General features: G+C 39.3%; 1 protein-coding gene and 1 pseudogene across 1 annotated transcript; one reads left to right on the top strand and one right to left on the bottom strand.

Annotated features, from left to right (window-relative positions):
• Positions 1–2,168: 2,168 nt before the first annotated feature.
• On the bottom strand, positions 2,169–3,157 carry LOC149208040 (galactan beta-1,4-galactosyltransferase GALS1 pseudogene; annotated as a pseudogene).
• A 1,346-nt stretch (positions 3,158–4,503) lies between these two features.
• Positions 4,504–5,100, top strand: LOC149208039 (putative 2' cyclic ADP-D-ribose synthase BdTIR). Its single transcript, XM_089398221.1, has one exon. It carries the CDS (start codon positions 4,504–4,506, stop codon positions 5,098–5,100), a length of 597 nt encoding a protein of 198 aa, XP_089254347.1.
• Positions 5,101–19,919: the final 14,819 nt, after the last annotated feature.

Below are 19,919 nucleotides of genomic sequence, written 5' to 3'. Positions count from 1 at the left end.
TTAAGGTGCAAAGAAATTCGATCCCTCTAGATTCTTGGTAGTTTAGGAGTTAAGATGGATCTAAAATGGTTATTAATGAGCGGTTCTCATTAAATATTTTAAAACCTTCTTCCAAGTACACTTATTCATAAATTGATTTTTTTTAATTATCTTTTTAATAGTAGGAAAACCTATAATAACTCAGTTGTGAAAGCAGCAGTGGGACAACGATCACATCACAGGTTGTTATCCTCAAATGCATTAAATATTTTAAAACCTTCTTCCAAGTACACTTATTCATAAATTGATTTTTTTTTAATTATCTTTTTAATAGTAGGAAAACTTATAATAACTCAGTTGTGAAAGCAGCAGTGGGACAACGATCACAGGTTGTTATCCTCAAATGTACTGGTGTATGCTTATATTTTTTTTTTTTTTGAAAAGTAGGTAAACCTATCATAATTCAGTTGTCAAACCAATACTGAGACAACTGTTATTGGTTGTTATGCACTTATTGTTATTGGCAAATGTAAAATGACTCAACAACATTATTTAAAAATCATTGTTATTGACAAATGCTGAGTGACTCATCAACATTATTTAAAAAGATAACTTTTTATTCTTATAAAATACCTCTAGATTTTAAATTGTTAAATTATTTCCTTACCAAACAAACCATTTTTAAAACCCTCTCGAATCATAAATTAAAATGTGTTAAATGATGATAACACAGATTAGACTTAAATAAAACTGTAACGTTTAAACCATTGACCAATAAAATTGTAAATGTAAAATTCAATACAATAGTATCTCAAATCTAAGTTTAATATCCTCGGTGGTGTCCCAAAGGTGAATTTTATTTACTGAAATCCAAAGGGTTGACGTTTTAAACCAATGGATGGAGGTAGGATTGTAAGATAACAGTTTTTAACCATGGCTGAATGATTAATCTATTTTATGCATAGACATGCCCGTGCTGTATGACGCAATTGAATTTCAGAGTTGTAGACGATTAGGTGAAAAAATGTGTTACGGTGACTAGTGGATAATTATATATTTTTTAATTTTTATAAAATACTATATATATATAAAAGAGAGAGTTTTCATATATGTTAAAGAATATTATACAAATAAGTACGAAGGAAATTAGTTTTTCCGTTTAAATTTAAATTCACCTTTTGTAACCTATAATGTCATAACAATTTATAAAACAATTCTGGCAATACTACTAATAGTAGAACAGAAAATGAAATGAAATCCACTTTTGTAACATATAATGTCAAATTTCTGGCAATACTATTATTGATAGTAGAACAGAAAAGGAAATGAACCCATTCCAGTCATCCACCAAACGCATGGTATTGAAAGCGAGGATCTCGTGGTGTGAAAGACAGTACAAAGTGAGGTGAGGTGAGAGTGATCTGTGAACAAATGATGGCGGGGAGCAGCAAAGTCCACTCAAATTGAAATTTCATACTTTACAAAAGAATACAGTACCATAAACCTACATGCATCCACCATGGCGGGGCCGGGCAGGGCAGGGCAGAATCCCGCCCCCGCGGTAAACAAGCATGGAAATTTACAAGAGATAGATGCAGGCTCAAGAGTTAGAAAGAATGGTACGATCACTAAACACTAAGTCTGATGAGCTCTGGATTTCGGCCTGATCAAATCAAAGCTCTTGCAATGATTTGGTCTTTCATAAATGGTACTTGCTTTTATCAATTTGCAGAATTTTCCCAACATAATCGCTCACTGCTGAATGGATGCGAGCTGGGATCCCATCATGTCTCTCTCGAATTTTTTAATGGATTGAGCAACAGCTTTCATGGTGCCATCATATACATACGGAATGCCTCCCACCCAACTCACGTTCTTTCTCATCGATGATTTCAAAAATTCCCTGCACGGCTCTCCTCTACTGGTGATGGTGTCATGATAATGATAGAATCTCATCAAACCCTCTGTCTTGTGCTGTGTTTTCCCTGGCTACTTGTTCCGGTAAGCCCTGTAAGTAATCCCTCCAAAGCGAGTATCCGGGCTTGTCAACCTTCACGCTAGCATGCTGCGCTGCTTAATAGCTGTACTCTCACCTCAAGCAAGTAGCAAGCAAGTAGATTTCACTGTAACATTACCCCTTCTCACCTAACCCAAGGCTGGCATGAAATAGATGAAGGAAGCTTCTCCCGCTAAAGGGAGTTCCCTTGACCTCCTACCTCCTTATACTCTTGGGTGGGATATAACCCGTGACCCCCGACCTCCTTACAAGCAAAGCAAGTACTTCTCATCCAAGTGACCGAACCCAAGCAAGTAGTTCCATTCTCAGACATGTGAACGCCAGTTGCGTACACATTTCTTGCCTGCACTGCATACTTGCGATCTCTCCTTATGCCTCTCTTCACATCCCTGAATAATAACTTTTCAAATCCCCATTCCCTGCGCAACAGAATTATCACATTGAATTTCAAACCCCAAAAACATATTCGAATTTTTTCTTCGGATTAATAGAAACCATAATGACTATTACCTGGAATAAGTACTGTTAGCCGAGATGCTGTGCAGTTTATTCTGCAAGCAGAGCTTGTTAGACATGGAATATTGCTCAATGGTGAATTGGGTATAGCCAGAGAGCTCATTCAACACATATTGCAGTGTTTTCCGCCGAGGAATATAGAGATATTCATCTACATCGAAGAAAAAAGTCCAATTCGCCATGAATTTGTACCTGTGCAAACAATCGTTCACAATGAGGAACTGATTATGGTAATACCCGTCATATTGTTCCTGCTCTGTTACATCCTGCAACGTCACATGACCTGCTCGAATCCATGGCTCCAACACCTTTCTAACTTGGGAATGGACTCCACCAGCATCGTGAGAAACAAAGTGCGATCTAGGGCCAAAGAATTTGGCATGATAAGCCATCCACTCTCTCATTCTCTGAGGATTCAGGTCACCGTACAGCGAGGAACCACAGTAGAGGTAATCATATGGGGGAGCCTGACTGTAAACAGAGGCATTGTAGGTACCTTTTTGTTCTGTGAGAGCAACGATTCTCTCAGCTTTCCCAAATTTGTTGCCATGGAGTGCATGAAGAATGAGCTCTATAATCCAAATAAGAACCGATGTTCCTCAGATCTGAGTCAATCCACCGAGCATTAGTTTGATTCCAACTCCTCCGAAGCCTGTGGCCTTGTTATAACAGTGAACTTCTGTGAGGATATTGGCTTGACCTGTCACTGTAATCCCCACAGCAGCCGAAAAGATGACAACGTCCGTTACAGCGTTGTGGTTTCCCATGAGGCTTATGCCCACGCCGCTGAATTTCTTCTCGTCCGGGCTTCCACCGGCGGTAATGCGCTGCCCCAGGAAGGAATTCCGGATATATGTCTCGTGCCCGCCCTGAACCATGATGCCAGACGACTTGAAATGCGAGATATAGCAATTATCGATGTTCAAATTTTGAATTTGGGCGGGGCGGGTTCACCAGTTCAAACTTCGAATTTGGCGGGGCGGATTCACCAGTTCAAATTTCGAATTTGAATTTGAATTGTTCGGTTAACATGGAGTAACATGCTTGCTCAGCGCGTCACATCTCAGATGCCCCGTCCAGATGCATAGCATAGCATGGTATGGTTTTATGTATTGTACATGGCGGTTATCCATGGTATGATTTACCGGAAAGCGCTTGTCCAGAAATATTCAGGTGTGTCAGCGTGATTGTACTACCGTCTATGCCCAGGGAATGACAGTGATGTAAGGGAGCATTAATAATGCTATAGTCCATGAAATAGCGCTTGCCCTTCGTCGAAGCCGACAAATATGAAATGCAAACTGATGTGAAAATAGGGTTAATGCAAACTAATGTGAAAATAGGGTTTCAAGTTTCGCGCTCGGCGGCCCACTTCGTCAAAACTCGACAAATGTGAAATACACAGAATCCGCGTGCAGGGGACCCACCGACCAACCATCGTTATGGCGATTGCACATTCTTCGAATATTTGGAAATCCGACTGACATGGGCACGGTCAATTACCGCGCCATGTCCGTGGGATTCCCTATTTGAGGAATCTGCAATCGACTTAACCTCACCCGCACCGACCCATCGAATTGGGATAAAGGCAACTGTAACAGCATTTGCAGAGGCAGAGAGATACTCTGGAGATTTGGGAGGTGGCAAGCATTGCGGCATTTGTTAGATCAAAAAGGAGAAACAAAGATACGTTGCACATCTCCGTCAATTTGCATCTCCTTCATCTTCATCGTCACAAAATTAATGGCTCATCAGACTTTGGCTTCCACCTCTACCGCTGCAACTCCCAACGGCGATTACCGTTACGATATCTTCATCAATCACGGGTCAATTTGCATCTCCTTCATCTTCATCGTCACAAAATTAATGGCTCATCAGACTTTGACTTCCACCTCTACCGCTGCAACTCCCAACGGCGATTACCGTTACGATATCTTCATCAATCACAGGGGTCAATTTGCATCTCCTTCATCTTCATCGTCACAAAATTAATGGCTCATCAGACTTTGGCTTCCACCTCTATCGCTGCAACTCCCAACGGCGATTACCGTTACGATATCTTCATCAATCACAGGGGGCCGGATGCTAAAAAAACCTTCGCGAGTCATCTTTACCGTCGACTTCTTTCCTGTGGATTCCGAGTCTTTCTTGACCAACAGGAATTGCGGGACGGGGAAAAGTTGACTTCTCAAATTGAAGGAGCTATAGCAACCGCCTCTGTCCATGTAGCGATATTTTCCCCCACATACGCACAATCAGAATGGTGTCTTAACGAACTCCTCGGGATGATGGAGTCGGGTGCTCCCATCATCCCAGTGTTCTACCATGTGAAACCCGTTGCACTTCGGTGGACGCATAGCGAAGAAGGCTGGTTTGCTGAAGTCCTAAGACTTTTGCCCTGGCGTACTAGGCGGCAAGACGGGGTGTATGCTAAAGGCCTGAGCAATCTCAAAAGGAAGAGATCGTATGATGCTCAAACTCAAAGGAAGAAACCCAGATACGAGTCCAGCACCATTCAAAAGTGGAGAGAAGCTTTATCATGCGTTGCAGATATAAGTGGTTTAGAGCTGGAGGCGTGTAACGGGTGAGTGTAAAAAACTGCCCGCTGCTCGAGATGCCGTTTCTCAGTGTTGAAGATGTTGAAGGAAGAAAAGAGGCATATTCCATTGACAAGGGCTTGCTTCGACGCAAACACCTAAACCTGCCGGGGACGAAAATAAAGAAATTATCCTTTTCTCAAGGTGTTTGCCCAAACCTTCACCATCTCAACATCAGCTGTTGTTTGCAATTGGAGGAGATTGGAGTACTGCCCATAACATTAATTTCACTCAACTTGAATGGTTGCACTGCATTAAAGAAAATAACAGGGCTGTGTGGTCTTGTTAAGCTTCGACGCATGGACATCCAACAGTGTCATCAAGTAGAGGAGTTACCAGGTCTTCAAACGTTGATATCTTTGGAGGAGTTGCGGGTATCAGGTTGTTCCAGGCTGAAAGGCATACGGGGTTTGGCACGGTGCCCAAATCTTCGAATACCAAGTTCTGATGATCCTAGTGAATGCGATTGTACAGAAAAGAATTTGTTCGAAGATTTGAGGTTGTTGAAAAAGGAGTTGCGTGCCGGCTCTGCTGTCCCAAACTTTCCCAAATTTGAAGATGAGGAGATTGCAGATCTGCGTTGTTGACATTGGAGCTACCAGATTCAGAGCAAAAACTTGCCAAGACAAGTTCTCCAAGAACAAGGCGTTTGAGGTCCGGTGATCCCTGACCACCCAGAATATCAACTATTAAGATCAATGCCAGTCACAGTATGCTGTACACATGGTTTTTTTCTTGTGAACTATATTATAATGAAACTCCAAATTTCTTTTTTGGCGAAGTTTCTTCTTAAGTTTGTAACGTGTGTAGTAGTTCTCAGAGCATATATAGTCCTCCCTGGTATTGGACTACACGACCTGTAGGGACCAATCCTCCCTGGACCACATCCTTGGGCCTTTCTTGCATTGCTTACGTGTGGGAAAATGAATGTCCTGATGCTTGAACGGATACTAAAGGGATACATTATTAATACAGCCAGGGATATCTTGCTACTGAGCGATGGTGGATATCCTTGCAAGGATTACAAGCTTAGTTCAGTTGCATTCTAACCGTTTTCTTGGGGGAAATGCCTGTAGGTTTTATTAATGCAAAGCACTTTTAGGAGCTTTTTCTGAATACTAATTAGCGTATTAGTCAACATATAATCCCCGAGGATTGAAGTGTCTTTAATATCCTGACACATAGTCTGGAAGAAAATTTGGAAACCCAGGAGAAAATTTGAATGCACCATATAAACTATAATGCAATTCTGCCAGGTATATTCCACAAACTAAGTACATTGGTTGTTCAGTCTAAAGCCAGGTTAATGATACATATTATAAAACAAATGTATTAAGAGAAAAAGTAATTTCATCTCCAAATTATGTATCAAAGAGGTATCTTCATTTGACTGCATTCAGATCCTTATATTACTCAAAGAACCATCGTTCCTTAAGGCTTGAACTCAACCTATTCTGAGTTAAAGTACTCTTTAGAAAGAGTATGTTCCTTATGATAGTAAGTGTGCCTGCTTATCAGATGAACCATTCATTTTTGAGAATTGCATGTTTAAGGTGAAAATCCTTCCCCGCTAACCACGACGTAGTGTAAAACTAGAATTCGATAGTGTGTTCATTACTGAGCATCAATTCTGCAAATCCAAATGCTGCAGCTGCAATAACTAATCAGTATCGTGAAGCAGAGGCCTTATCAAATTGTTACTTAAAGAAAAAATGTTGATAAGCCCATGCATTATCTTCAAACCGCTATGAAACATTATGAGATTCACAATCAACGCTGGCAGTATCAAGGGGACGTTTGTTGTAGCATATGTTCAAGTTCAACAGCAATGTTCTCCAACACATTTCCAGTTGTTTAGGTGGCCTACATGACCTACCAAGGTTCAAGTACCTTTCAATAATTTTTTATTTTTTCCTTGATAACCACAATTGCATTCAGGTGAATTTCAATTCTACCATTCGTATCCCCCATAGCTGGAGAAGTGGGTTAGGCAAAACAAATTCAAGATATTGTGAGCTGAGCAATTGTTTAAACAAAATTGAAAATAGAAAATCACGAAATCAGGGATGAGAAACTTGCGTTCATCACTTATGTTTTTTCTTCTCTTTATCCCGATTCCACCATAAAATCCCCTTGCAACTCTGGCCCGAGGCTTAAATTTACAACGCCTAATCTATCTAGAATTATTAGTAAATATTAATTCTCCCAGGGTTCCAAACACCAATTTTCGAAGTGATGAGTAGATCACTAGTAAGAAGCAATCTTTTTCCCTCCCACTCTGGAAACAAATCACCATCGAATTCCTCTGCACTCTAGCCTTCCTCATGATCAAGTCCAAAATCAATCTCAAGAAAACGATTTCTACTTTCTGGGAAGATTCAAGTCCTGTTGTGATCAATTGCCATGTAGAAGCATCTAACATACTATTTGAATAAGGAAAATTCGGCCGTTTTACTCTTCTCCATGTCAAAATAGGAACATTCAGCATAATCACAAAATTTAGACTAAACGTACAAAAGAATTAAGTAACAACATGATGGAAATCGTAAGGCACACGTGCTAAACAAAGGTAAGCTAATTGAATCCCATGCTGACCGATTCCCTATTGCTATTTTCATAAAAGCATCACACAACGACCACAACTATCTTCTCCAAAACCTAACGGAACCCCCTGGACTAAATGTGATAGTTACGATGATTAAGAAGTGTAGTTGTTGGATGGGCTTGGGTGAGCTCTAGCTCTATTCTCTGGGCATTCAGACCACAGACAAGTTATATTTTGTAGCTGTCGAATGCTGAGGTTTGTGGTTTAGATGCCATTCTTGAGGTTTGTGCCTTACAAATGGTAGACAAATAACGAAAAGAGTCTGTGGGTTATGCCTTGCAAATGGTAGACAAATAAGGAAAAGAGTTTGTGGTTTAGATGCCATTCTTGAGGTTTATGCCTTATAAATGGTAGACAATTAAGGAAAATAGTAGTTTATCAATTCCATAAATTTGTCTAGAAAATAATGGTTTTATTTTTGCTAAAATCTGATAGAAAATTTGGGAAATTTGTCTAGAAAATAATAGTTTTATAAATTTGGGAAATCTGAATTACAACTATCAAATTTCAAGATTTTAAATGCTCATAAATTTTTGATAATGTTTAACCATTAAAAACAATTAAAACACTCTTCAAAAATTTATTTTTGGAAAAAAAAAATACAAAATTCCAGTGAAAAGTAACTTTTTTGACTCGGCACACAACACAGGAAGGAAAACCCAGTGTCCGAAGGCGTTCTTTAAGGCGACGGATCCCCGCCGACCCTTGTCCTTTGTTAAAGGCCACTCACAACGAGCCATGTGTCTTGCAGAAGTTCGCCGGGAAATTTCTTCTTCGTAAAGCAGTTGCACCATGCGGATTTGGGAGCTACACAAGCTCATATGTCCAACAAGTGGACAATGGACAGTAAATGCCGAATTCAATGGATGGGCATTGCCCAGTGGGAAATTTTGATGCGAGGACGTGGCTTAAGAGTTGCATCACTACTTACGGCAGCTTCCTGGTTGCCAATCCACATCAAAGTCTAATTGTTCCCTCTTGGTAAACGGCATGGTCCGTTACCCTGCCGACGTCTGTGTAAAAGGAAGAAGAAGAATTGGTGCTGGAGAATTCCATGCCAGTGCCAAGGCAACAAGACTCTCTGTTGTCGGCATTCGAGGCTCGATCCCAGGTAAATTAATGATAAATTATAAAATAAGTCTACTACCTCGCTATATATATTTATATTTGACTACTAAAGTCTATAGTATATATAAGTGTACATATTCTATTTCTTTTTGAATTTAAACGTGTGAACTTTTATATGAAAGCACATGTTCTTAATTGTTAGGGAAAATTAAGTTATACTATATTATTTTTATAATTTTAAAAAAATAAAGAATAAGTGTTTTATAAAATTTTAAAATAAATGAATTTGGTTTTATCATTAATTTTTCATATTGATTCAAAGGTCGTAAGTGCACAAGGGAAACTCCATGATCCCGAAGGTAATACAATAGTTTATTATGCTTGCGGCTTGCAAATGTCTCTAATAATCTTATCGAGGCTTATTCATTGTGTCAAGGCCTCTCCATTGCAAAGGAAGGAGGTATCGAATCAATGATAGTTCTAGGGGATTTTATATTGGTAATCAAAGCAATGACCAATCAAGTTAACCTTGGGGGGAACAAATTGAATTCCCTCATTTTTTAAATCAGGTGCTCTCTTCCCGAATTTGATTGAGTCATATTTTACCACAACAAAAGAGAATTGAATAATGAAGCAAAGCATTGGCCAAAAGTGTCATCCTCCCTGGGCCTTGGTGACTTAATAAAAATTGGGACCCAAGGCTATAACCTAATCCTTTGACTAATTAGTTAGTTGACTATTAATTGTCCCTCATTTCAAGATGCAAAAATTCATATTCAACAGTTGGAGGTGATATGGGAAGGATGATGGGTTGTGCGCTTCCTAGCTCCCATATACAAAATTGCAAGCCTCATTCCTGCTTAATGAATATAGAGGATTGAATCCCCTCATGAAATACATGATAATGTCAACTCTTCAACTCACTTAGTGTTGCTTACTAGTAGAATTGTTATGGAATTTATGGAAATGGTCATCTATGAATGAGTTTAGCGAAGAGATAGGGGTAACTTCGACACTTGGGAGCAAGAGTATTGAGCCTTTGGTTGACCTATGCAAGGGCTTTTGCAAAAGGAAACACAAGATCACGCTAGTCCCCTCGTGTGGCTGAATCAAATCCTTTTTGGCCATTCATATCATACATCAAGTTGAGAAAAATTATTTCTATTTGGGGTTTGAATGATACACAAATTTATGACACATTTCCAATGTTTTTATTGAACCATTATGTGTGAAATATTTATCCAATGTAGACATGGATAACTTTGTTCTAAGGGAGGTTCACAAGGTCCACTATAAACATGAAGAAAAAATCAAGCCAATAGTAGTTCATTAATGACTATTTCTTCTAAACACATAAAACTTAAGTAGGCTAGTGCCACACATAATGCAAACATCGTGAATATTCTCCTTTTAGAAAACTGACTCTCTAGGAGTTGAGTACAATAGACTTCTCTCCATGGTTTTCTCTAAGTGAATGAATACTCTTTATTTAACCTATATCAACCATGGCAATGGGAACTACATATAGGTGAATCTATTTATCAAAATCGTGACCCAATGGAAATTGAATTACATACTCTTCCCTGAGTTTCTTGATTTCAATGAAGAATCTAAGGTTCTACAAGTGCAAGGGAGCAAATTAAAAACATTATGGGAAAAGGAATCACAGGTAAATTATGATTTGTTGGATTAAAGTTCATGTATTTCAGCTATTGACATATTGATATTGTAGCACAGGTCTCCAATCTATTCTCAATAATTTCTTTTGATAAGAACTATAATCCATTTGTAATTTTCTTGCAGTTAAAACATGTGAACATTTTGAAGGAACCTTCAAAGTTGTGGGAGTTGGAGATTCATGCTCCCCCCTCGAGCATTCTAAAGTCTATAGGGAAGCTGAAGCACTTACAAGATATCATGATTGGTTTTTCTACTGAATATTCATTCAAGGAGGACAAGGTAAATGTGACAAAATTACCATAAGAATCTTGTCTTTTGTAGTCATTAAGAGCATTGGACTTAAGAAGATGCTAAAAAATGAAGGCATTTCTTGAGTGCTTTGGTAACTTAACCAATCTCCAACACATAATCTTGAAAAAGTGCAATAAATTTGATATGTTGCTAGATTCTTTTGGTAAATTAAACAATCTCCAACAAATTGAGTTGTTTGACTACCAAGCTTTGAAGGATTGGCAGATTCCTTTAGCAAGTTAAGCAACCTACAATAGATTCAACTTGATTATGTGCCAAGCTTTCGAGAACCTACTATATTCCTTTGGTAATTTTACCAAACCCCAACAAGTTTAGCTATCTAATTTCCCAATTTTAAAGAGGCCACCAGAACCTTTTGTAACTTAACCAACTTCCTACAAATCAAGTTGTCCTCGTGTCCTACTTTGGAAAGGTTGTCATATTCCTTTTGTAAATTAATTGAACTCCAACATCCTGATTTGGAGTCTTGCACTAATTTAACCATGTCAAGTGAAACACTAGGAAATATAAGCACACTTGAGTACATAAATCTCTCTAACTCTAGGAAAATTGTAGTGTTCCCTCTGCAGGTGGTGCATCAGAGGTCGCTTAAAATGTTATATATGAGAGATACAAATTTAAAATAATTTCCAAGTGTAATTGGAGAGTTAAGTGATTTGGAAGTTTTGGATGTAGGCCCTTTGTTGGACACGTTGCCATACATAACTTAAAGAACTTGAAGAAATTGCAGCTCTATGTATCTAAGGAATTGAAATGTTTGTCGACTTCGCTAGGTGACTTAAAGAACTTGAAGGAATTGCAACTTCATAAATGTAAGGAATTGAAATGTTTGTTGCCTTCTCTTGGACTATTGGCCTAGTTGACTAAGTTGAGGGTAATTGATCGTCCATTGATACATGAATTTCCATTTGAGTAGGTGAAAGGATAAAGAGAAACATTGAGTGATTTAGACTCTTCCATTCATAATTGCATACTTCCATGACTCCACTTGTTAGATGATCAGGTGCTCAAAATTATTCTCAAAAAATCAAAATGTAAGAATTTTGTTAAACTTAGCTTCAGATCGAAGAGCTCGTCATTCTGATTCCAACATGCGAACAACACTCAAATTTGAGCTCATATGCAGAAGTTAGAGCAAGTCAAAAGTTCATATTTGACGTGCTTACATGGCAGTGTTAGATGATGTGGCAAGGTCTTTCAGCGAATGAGGAGGGAAGCCAAGTGGTAAGCCTCCATTGGCCCCTGCATGTTGCAAATCGCATGTCGCAGTCAGATCATGTTAAAAATCGGCCCCATAACAGCCAGGGTTATGATGCGATAAATCACAATCGCACTTCGCAAAAGACAGGCCGAAAGGTGTTAAAGGATCGACCTCGGAGGTGCAATGCAATGGATTGCAATCGCAAATCGGCAAAGGTGAGGTGTTACAGAATCGGCCCCGGCAGGTTAAGGTTGCAATGCGATATTGCAATCACATATCGCAATAGGTCAGAACTCCCACATTATGTTACTCGCTGATTCGTCGTTGATTGCGATTTGGGATAGGTTCACAGATGCGATACATTATGAATTCTAGTTAATTATTTCGTCGGGTCCGCCAGATCGCAATCACACAATCTCCCGTGGCATTCACAGACTATAAAGCCCATTGGTTTTTTCGTCGATTGCAATTTGCAATGGAGCTACGGGAACTGTGGCCTTAACTGCCAAAGCTAACCACCGTTTGACCACTCAGCCTTGACCACGAGATAGGCGGGGAAGTTGGCAGGACTGCCAATTTATGTGGAACTACCATAATTAGCTCCAAATAGTGAATTTAACTGGCAATTAGACAGATTTGGAGGAGGAAATTGTGGAAAGATTGACAGAAGTCATAACTAAGGCAATTTTTCACCAAATTGGTTGCAAAAAGAGGCTAGATAGCCATTTTTGAGTATTATGAACTCATTGAAACAGGTTTTAAAAGCATTTGAGCATTGTAAACAAAATTTTTTACACTTTTGAGCTTAATAGAGAGGCCCAAGCCATTGGAACTGGACCAAGGAGACGTAGCCCAGGAGCGTGAACTCCTTTATCATGTGCTTGCTGTAATGTGTTTTTGATGATGTTCTATACATGGATATGCTGCTGTTTAGTTTCTTGTTTATTTTAAATTGCTCATAAAATTAACATAAAAACTCTTCATTTCACTTGCAAAAATTGATGAATCCTTAAGCACAATGAAAGCATTTTGTTTATAATCTGAGGAAGATATTAGTACTACAAACTAATATTCTAAATTAGATCAATTTGGTATCAGAGCACTAGGTTTTGCTTTTTGAAAAAAAGATTTAATTGTTTGCAAGTTTATGTCATGCTTATAAGGTTAAAACTCAATAGAGGTGAAGGAAAGCTGGTTGGAAGCCCTGAAGTTGGGTCAAGGGGAAGAAGAGCAAGGTTGTCACAATCTCCAATACCAGTTCAGCCTCAAGTTTAGTTGAGACTCCAGAGATCATGTCTCATGAAGGAGAACCTACAAACATCACAGAAGATGAGAAGACCTTAAAAAAGTCTTTCTTTGATATGACATAAATGGTGAAGGTCCTTTATGAAGAGAGGAATAGCAAGTTGCAAGTAGGAAGTTTCAAACCTCCCAACGGAGAAGGCTCTTCAAGAGGAGGTAATAGAAAAGGAGGTAATGGGAATGGAGACAAAACTCCACCCTCTCCGCTATCTTCTTCATCTTTTTCTTCACAAGCATCTTCACACTCTTCCACTAATACAACCCTTACTCATATTCATCATCATTCTTCAAAAGGAACTGGTAAATCACCTTTTTTAAAACTTGATGTTAAATTCGAGTTGCCCATGTATAATGGTGAAGTGAATGCAGAGAAGCTTGATAATTTGATTCGTTAGTTGGATTTCTATTGTAGGATTCAAAACCTTCAAGATGATGACATAAAGATTCAGTTAGCTTCCTTGAGAATGGAGGGTGCAACACTAGTATGGTGGGAATCAAAGACCCAAGAGGAGATTAAAAAACACGAAAATATATCTATTTCTTGGAATGATTTCATTGCTGCAATTAAAATACAATTTTACCCTCTAGCTTATATGTAGAAATCCATCATGAATAGGAAGAAATTTAGACAACTTAAAGGTCAAAATGTGCAAGATTACACCCAAGAATTCAAAAAAAGGTCTCTGATGTTTGGTGTAGATTTGCAGTCACAAGACACTTTTCTAAAGTACATAGGGGGTTTACACAGTTACATTATGCATACTAGCTTAACGTTTAATCCCAATAATTTAGATGGTGTATTTGTGCAAGCCACTCATCTCGAGGCAAGAGGGAAAAACACCCCAGAAGAAGGTAGTAAAAATCCATTTAAGGGTAAGGTAAAAGAAAAGGCTTTCAAATGGAAGGCAAAGAAAAGTGCATTTATCAAAAAAGGAGAGAAAATCACATGAAAAAATTGTTCTAGAGAGGGTCATGGTGAAGCTCATTGTTGGAAGCTTCATCCTGAAATGAAACCAAAAAGAAACAACAACAAGGGAAAACAGAAGACAACTGCAACCACTCAACAGGATTTGGGATCCGATTCGGGTGATGAAACTAAAATTACAGCCATGGGGTTAAAAGGAAAAGAATCCATTGCCAACACTAGTTCTTCAGACTCACAAAATGAAACTCCAAATGAAAAGAGGAGAATATAATTGTTTCACATAAGGGTGATCTCAAAACATAACAAGATTGATACGTTGTTTGATAGCGGCTCTCAAGCCAATCTTATCTCTGAAAACATTGTCAAGAGTTTAAATCTAGAAACTGTTCCACATCATAAACCATATCCACTTGGATGGGTATGTGACAATGTGCAATTGCAGGTTACTAGAAAGTGTAAACTGAGATTCACTATTACTGCAAATTTCATAGATGAAGTGGAGCTTGACGTTGTGTCGTTAGATATTTGTGGCATGGTTTTGGGCAACCCATATCTTTATGATAGAAAATATATCTTCCATCGACATGAAAATAAATATCATTTATTCAAAAATGGAGTAGAATATATTGTGAGAGCTCACAGTAAGAAAACAAACCTTTCACTTCTCAATGCAGGCTAGATGAAAAGACTGTGAATTCGAGCAAGAATTTTGTGCTTCTCATGATCAAACCCAAAAATGATGTTGATAATGAAGCTTTTAAAGGTTGTGATTCGAATTTGAAATCTGAATTGGTTGATGTAGTTAACCAATATGATGAAATGTTTCAGGAACCAAAGGGATTACCTCCCAAGAGAGGAATCCAACACGAGATACAGTTGCAGCAAGATTGTCCTCTTCCTAACATTGGCATGTACAGGATGTCAGTGATGGAAAGTGCAGAAATTAAGACACAAATCCAAGAGTTGTTGAATAAAGGGATCATCAAACCATCTTCCTTGCCTTGTGGTTCACCTATTGTCTTTGTAAAAATTTTGAATAATAAAACACTTATTCACAAAGATTATCTTGATTATACACTATTGCGGAATACATGCACAATACATAATCTTCTCTACGTTGATCATCAATTTAGCAGCATTAAAATCAATGAAACATCAATCGCATGCACACATTAACACAGTATGTAACCCGAGGAAAGTTTACAGCTGAAAACCCCACACTATCTGTGTATTAATGATTGAGAACATGTAACAATACATAGTACAATACTCCTCACAAGTACTCAGTACTATCTCCACCTGTTACACACAAAACTAGCTCAGATCCGAACAAGTCACAGGTTCAAATCTCCTTCGCTACTTTTCCTGCCTCTACTGCACAATACCAAGTGAAAATCACGTGAGCACAAGCTATAATTTGTTGGTATTGGCCCACACTGTGCAATCCTCATTGGCATTACTCAATCCATGCATGTGCAAATCTCATGCACAACTGATAGTCAGAACTCACCCTTTCACTTACCTCTAACACCTATCTCTGTTGAATTGTCCATGCACTGAGTTAACTAAGGTATTATTTAATTGCTTTATGAGTTAATAATTAGTGAATTAATTAACAATCAATTCACACAACTCATCACTAGTATATTCTTTAGTTAGACTAAATGCAACTATTTCAACTAAGTCAAACTGAACACAACTCCATCAACTCCACATCCAACTCCAAAGAACTCACATGCATGAGTTCTAACTGAAGTCCTCCATGCAATAACTCAACTAACACATAAGAAACAACATGATTCCTTTTTTCAGCTGCATGTGCCACATCCGTAGCTCGAACTGAAGTGTTCCAAGATAATAAGATAATGTTTAGAGTCCAAATATTACTAAGGGCTAATAATATTTTACTGTTTCTATTTTTAGCTTGGCAGTCTAAAAATAGACTCTGATCACTCCGCTGTGAACCAAAAATAGAAGTCCATCTATTTTTCCCAACATGACCAATCATCCATAAACAAAATCCTGAAACTATAGACCATGATCCATATGTTTAAAAATAGACTTTGCACCAAAAATAGCCTGCGGGCCCACTTAGTGAAAGTGACTCCTTTCCACTAAGCTCCATCATCTTGTTGCATTCTCAACAAGATATGGATTATCAGCAACCCATATCCTGCAACTCTGGAATGTTTTGCATGCAACACATTTGCCCAGTCCACTTGCTCCAATAACACTTGGAACAAAATCACTCCCAACTGACCATTCTATGGGGCTAGGAACATACTTTGATGCTGAAGCTCTACCTACTGCTGACAAATGCTCCCTATTTGACATCTGCGCTACTGAAACATCTCCATGCATCTCGCACCATTGCACACCTCTCTGTGCCACCTAGCATTGTGCAAAACACTTGTGCCTCTCACATTGCTGCAGCCTGCTAGCTATGCGCTGTCCTGGGATTCCCTACACTGTCGCTGTCTCTGCCGCTCCATCCGCATCTGTCTCTACCCAATCAGTCAGTTCCTTCTACTCCACATCAGGGCTCCCGTAGCAAGGTCTCATCCAAGAGGTTAGGTACCTCAAGGATACTGCCCCTCCTCCTTGGGACGATCAATCCACATCACCCCACCTCCTACCTAGAGGTATGGCTGCATGCGATCCCTCTGCCCACCTGGCTTGAAGTTTCCCTCTACTGGAGGTCTCTGCATGAGTAGATGTCTCTACTCGATCTCCTCTCAGCTTCCCTTGTTGTGGCTGCTCCACAACCTCCTCAAGCTGCTGCACCAATCGTGGCTCCTCCACAATTGTCTGAGACTTCTTCTGGCTCTGCATGTTGAGAGGTAATATACGCTCCCTCTCAACCACCAAGTCTCCATCAGTTGCCTCACTGCTCAAGGCTTTGCATGCATCTTGAACCTCAAGAGCATACAGGTTCTTGACCCGTGAACCAGTCTGCTTCACCTGTCTAGTGATGATGTGTTTAAGGAAAACCTTTCCCTTACTGAAGACTACATCATAGCCTCTGTCTTCCAGCATCGCGATCGACACCAAGTTTCTCTTTAGTCCTGGTACATACTTGACATCGGTCAAGGTAAGGCGAGCTCCATGCTCCCTCTGAAAAATAACCGTGCCTACACCTGAGAAACTATACTTCTCATCATTACCCATCGCTGTGAGTATTTAGAGATCTTTCTCCTCCAAGGTACTGAACAAACTTTTGTCACTGGTCATGTGGAAAGAAGCTCCACTGTCAAGAAACTAACCACTTCCCACCATGGATGAAACCATGCATGCGAAGAGTGTGAAATCCAAATCGAACTGTGAAGCAAGTGCCTCACCTTCAGATCCTTCCTCGAATCCCTTCTTGGATTTCTTCTTTGGGCAATTAGTAGCATAATGGCCCAACTCATGACAACGAAAGCATCTCACCTTCGACTTGTCAACCTTCTTCCCATCATTGGAAGAAATGGATTCGGAAAGAGAACCCTTCTCCTTCCCCTTCTTTGCTTTGGCAGCAAAAGCGCAATCTTCTTCATCAGATGCCTTTGATGAAGATTCGTCCCTGGTATTCCGCCTGATCTCCTCCTGCACAAGATCTGACCAAAGTCTCTCCCATCCTGGCAATTTCTCCCAACCATTGACAAAGTCCTGATAGGAATGCCAACTCTTGGAGAGCCAAGCTCACCAAGTCCTCATCATCGACAGTCACCCCCACACTTCTCAGCTCATCCCGGCACTGGGTGAACTTCGTGAGATACCTGGGCATACTGTCTCCATTCTCACACTTAATGTTTCTGAGTTTATCCTTGAGCGCCAGTTTCCTCTGATCGCTCTTGCTTTGGAATAGATCCGTCAATGCTTTCCACATCAAGTATGGAGAATCCTTTCCATGCAGGCTGGACACAATGTGATCCTTCACGCCCTCCAACAGAATCCTTCGACACTTTGCTGTCTTCTTTTGCCAAACCACAGCTTCAGCAGCATCAGTAGGTTTTGGGACTTCAGCCTCTATGAAATCCTTCAACCCATTATCATCTAACACCGCCTCCATCCTGTCCTTCCATGCAATGTAGTTCGAGCTGCCTTCAAGAGCATACTCTAATCACAATCCGTTAAAATACATTGCAACGTTGACACCAAGAAAACACTGCTGCAAATTCGAATTCCACCAGCTCAACAACTCAACCACCTCTGATCTAAGATTCGTGAGAACAAAGTATTTCTCGTACAGAGATTGACTGTATGGGCTTTTACCGGATATCTCACCTTCCAAAAGAAGGATGAATCCAGAAGCTACCTGGCCCGATTACAAACTTTCCCTGAAGAAATAAAATGTAAACACTTTCTGAATAATAGATCTGATGATCAATCCCTCTTTGATATCCTGTAGAACTTTTTCTACAAATCAACCAGCTCTAATACCATGTAGAAATTTTAAATAATAGAACACTTATTCACAGAGATTATCCTGATTATACACTATTGCAGAATACATGCACAATACATAATCTCCTCTACGTTGATCATCAATTTAGCAGCATTAAAATCAATGAAACATCAATCGCATGCACACATTAACACAGTATGTAACCCGGGGAAAGCTTACAGCTGAAAACCCCACACTATCTGTATATTAATGATTGAGAACATGTAACAATACATAGTACAATACTCCTCACAAGTACTCAGTACTATCTCCACATGTTACACACAAAACTAGCTCAGATTCGAACAAGTCACAGGTTCAAATCTCCTCCGCTGCTTTGCATGCCTCTACTGCACAATACCAAGTGAAAATCACGTGAGCACAGGCTATAATTTGTTGGTATTGGCCCACACTGCGCAATCCTCATTGGCATTACTCAATCCATGCATGTGCAAATCTCATGCACAACTGATAGTCACAACTCACCCTTTCACTTACCTCTAACACCTGTCTCCGTTGAACTGTCCATGCACTGAGTTAACTGAGGTATTCTTTAGTTGCTTTATGAGTTAATAATTAGTGAATTAATTAACAATCAATTCACACAACTCATCACTAGTGTATTCTTTAGTTAGACTAAATACAACTAGTTCAACTAAGTCAAACTGAACACAACTCCATCAACTCCACATCCAACTCCAAAGAACTCATATGCATGAGTTCTAACTGAAGTCCTCCATGCAATAGCTCAAATAACACATAAGAAACCACGTGATTCCTTTTGTCAGCTGCATGTGCCACATCCGTAGCTCGAACTGAAGTGCTCCAAGAGAATAAGATAATGTTTAGAGTCCAAACATTACTAAGGGCTAATAATATTTGAATGTTTCTATTTTTAGCTTGGCAGTCTAAAAATAGACTTTGATCACTCTGCTATGAACCAAAAATAGAAGTCCATCTATTTTTCCCAACATGACCAATCATCCATAAACAACATCCTGCAACTCATAGACCATGATCCATATGTCTAAAAATAGACTTTGCACCAAAAATAGCCTGCGAGCCCACTTAGTGAAGGCGACTCCTTTTCACTAAGCTCCATCATCTTGTTGCATTCTCAACAGTTTTGGTGCCAAAGAAAGATGGAACATGGCGCATGTGTGTGGACTTCCGTGCATTGAACAAAATTATGGTAAAGAACCGTTGCCCACTGCTTCGAATAGATGATGATCTAATGGATCAAATGAAAGATGCAAAGTATTTTACTAAGTTGGACTTAAGAAGTGGCTAC

This window comes from Pinus tabuliformis, chromosome 1_2, assembly GCF_031772625.1.
Source record: "Pinus tabuliformis cultivar Carrire ecotype Pingquan chromosome 1_2, CPIR1, whole genome shotgun sequence".
NCBI lineage: Eukaryota > Viridiplantae > Streptophyta > Pinopsida > Pinales > Pinaceae > Pinus > Pinus tabuliformis.
The sequence above is the reverse complement of the archived record's forward strand: the minus strand, read 5'-3'. Positions and strand labels throughout refer to the sequence as shown.

Excerpts from the sequence above, each read along its gene's own strand:
- LOC149208039 (XM_089398221.1), top strand. The coding sequence starts at position 4,504 with ATGGCTCATCAGACTTTGGCTTCCACCTCTATCGCTGCAACTCCCAAC.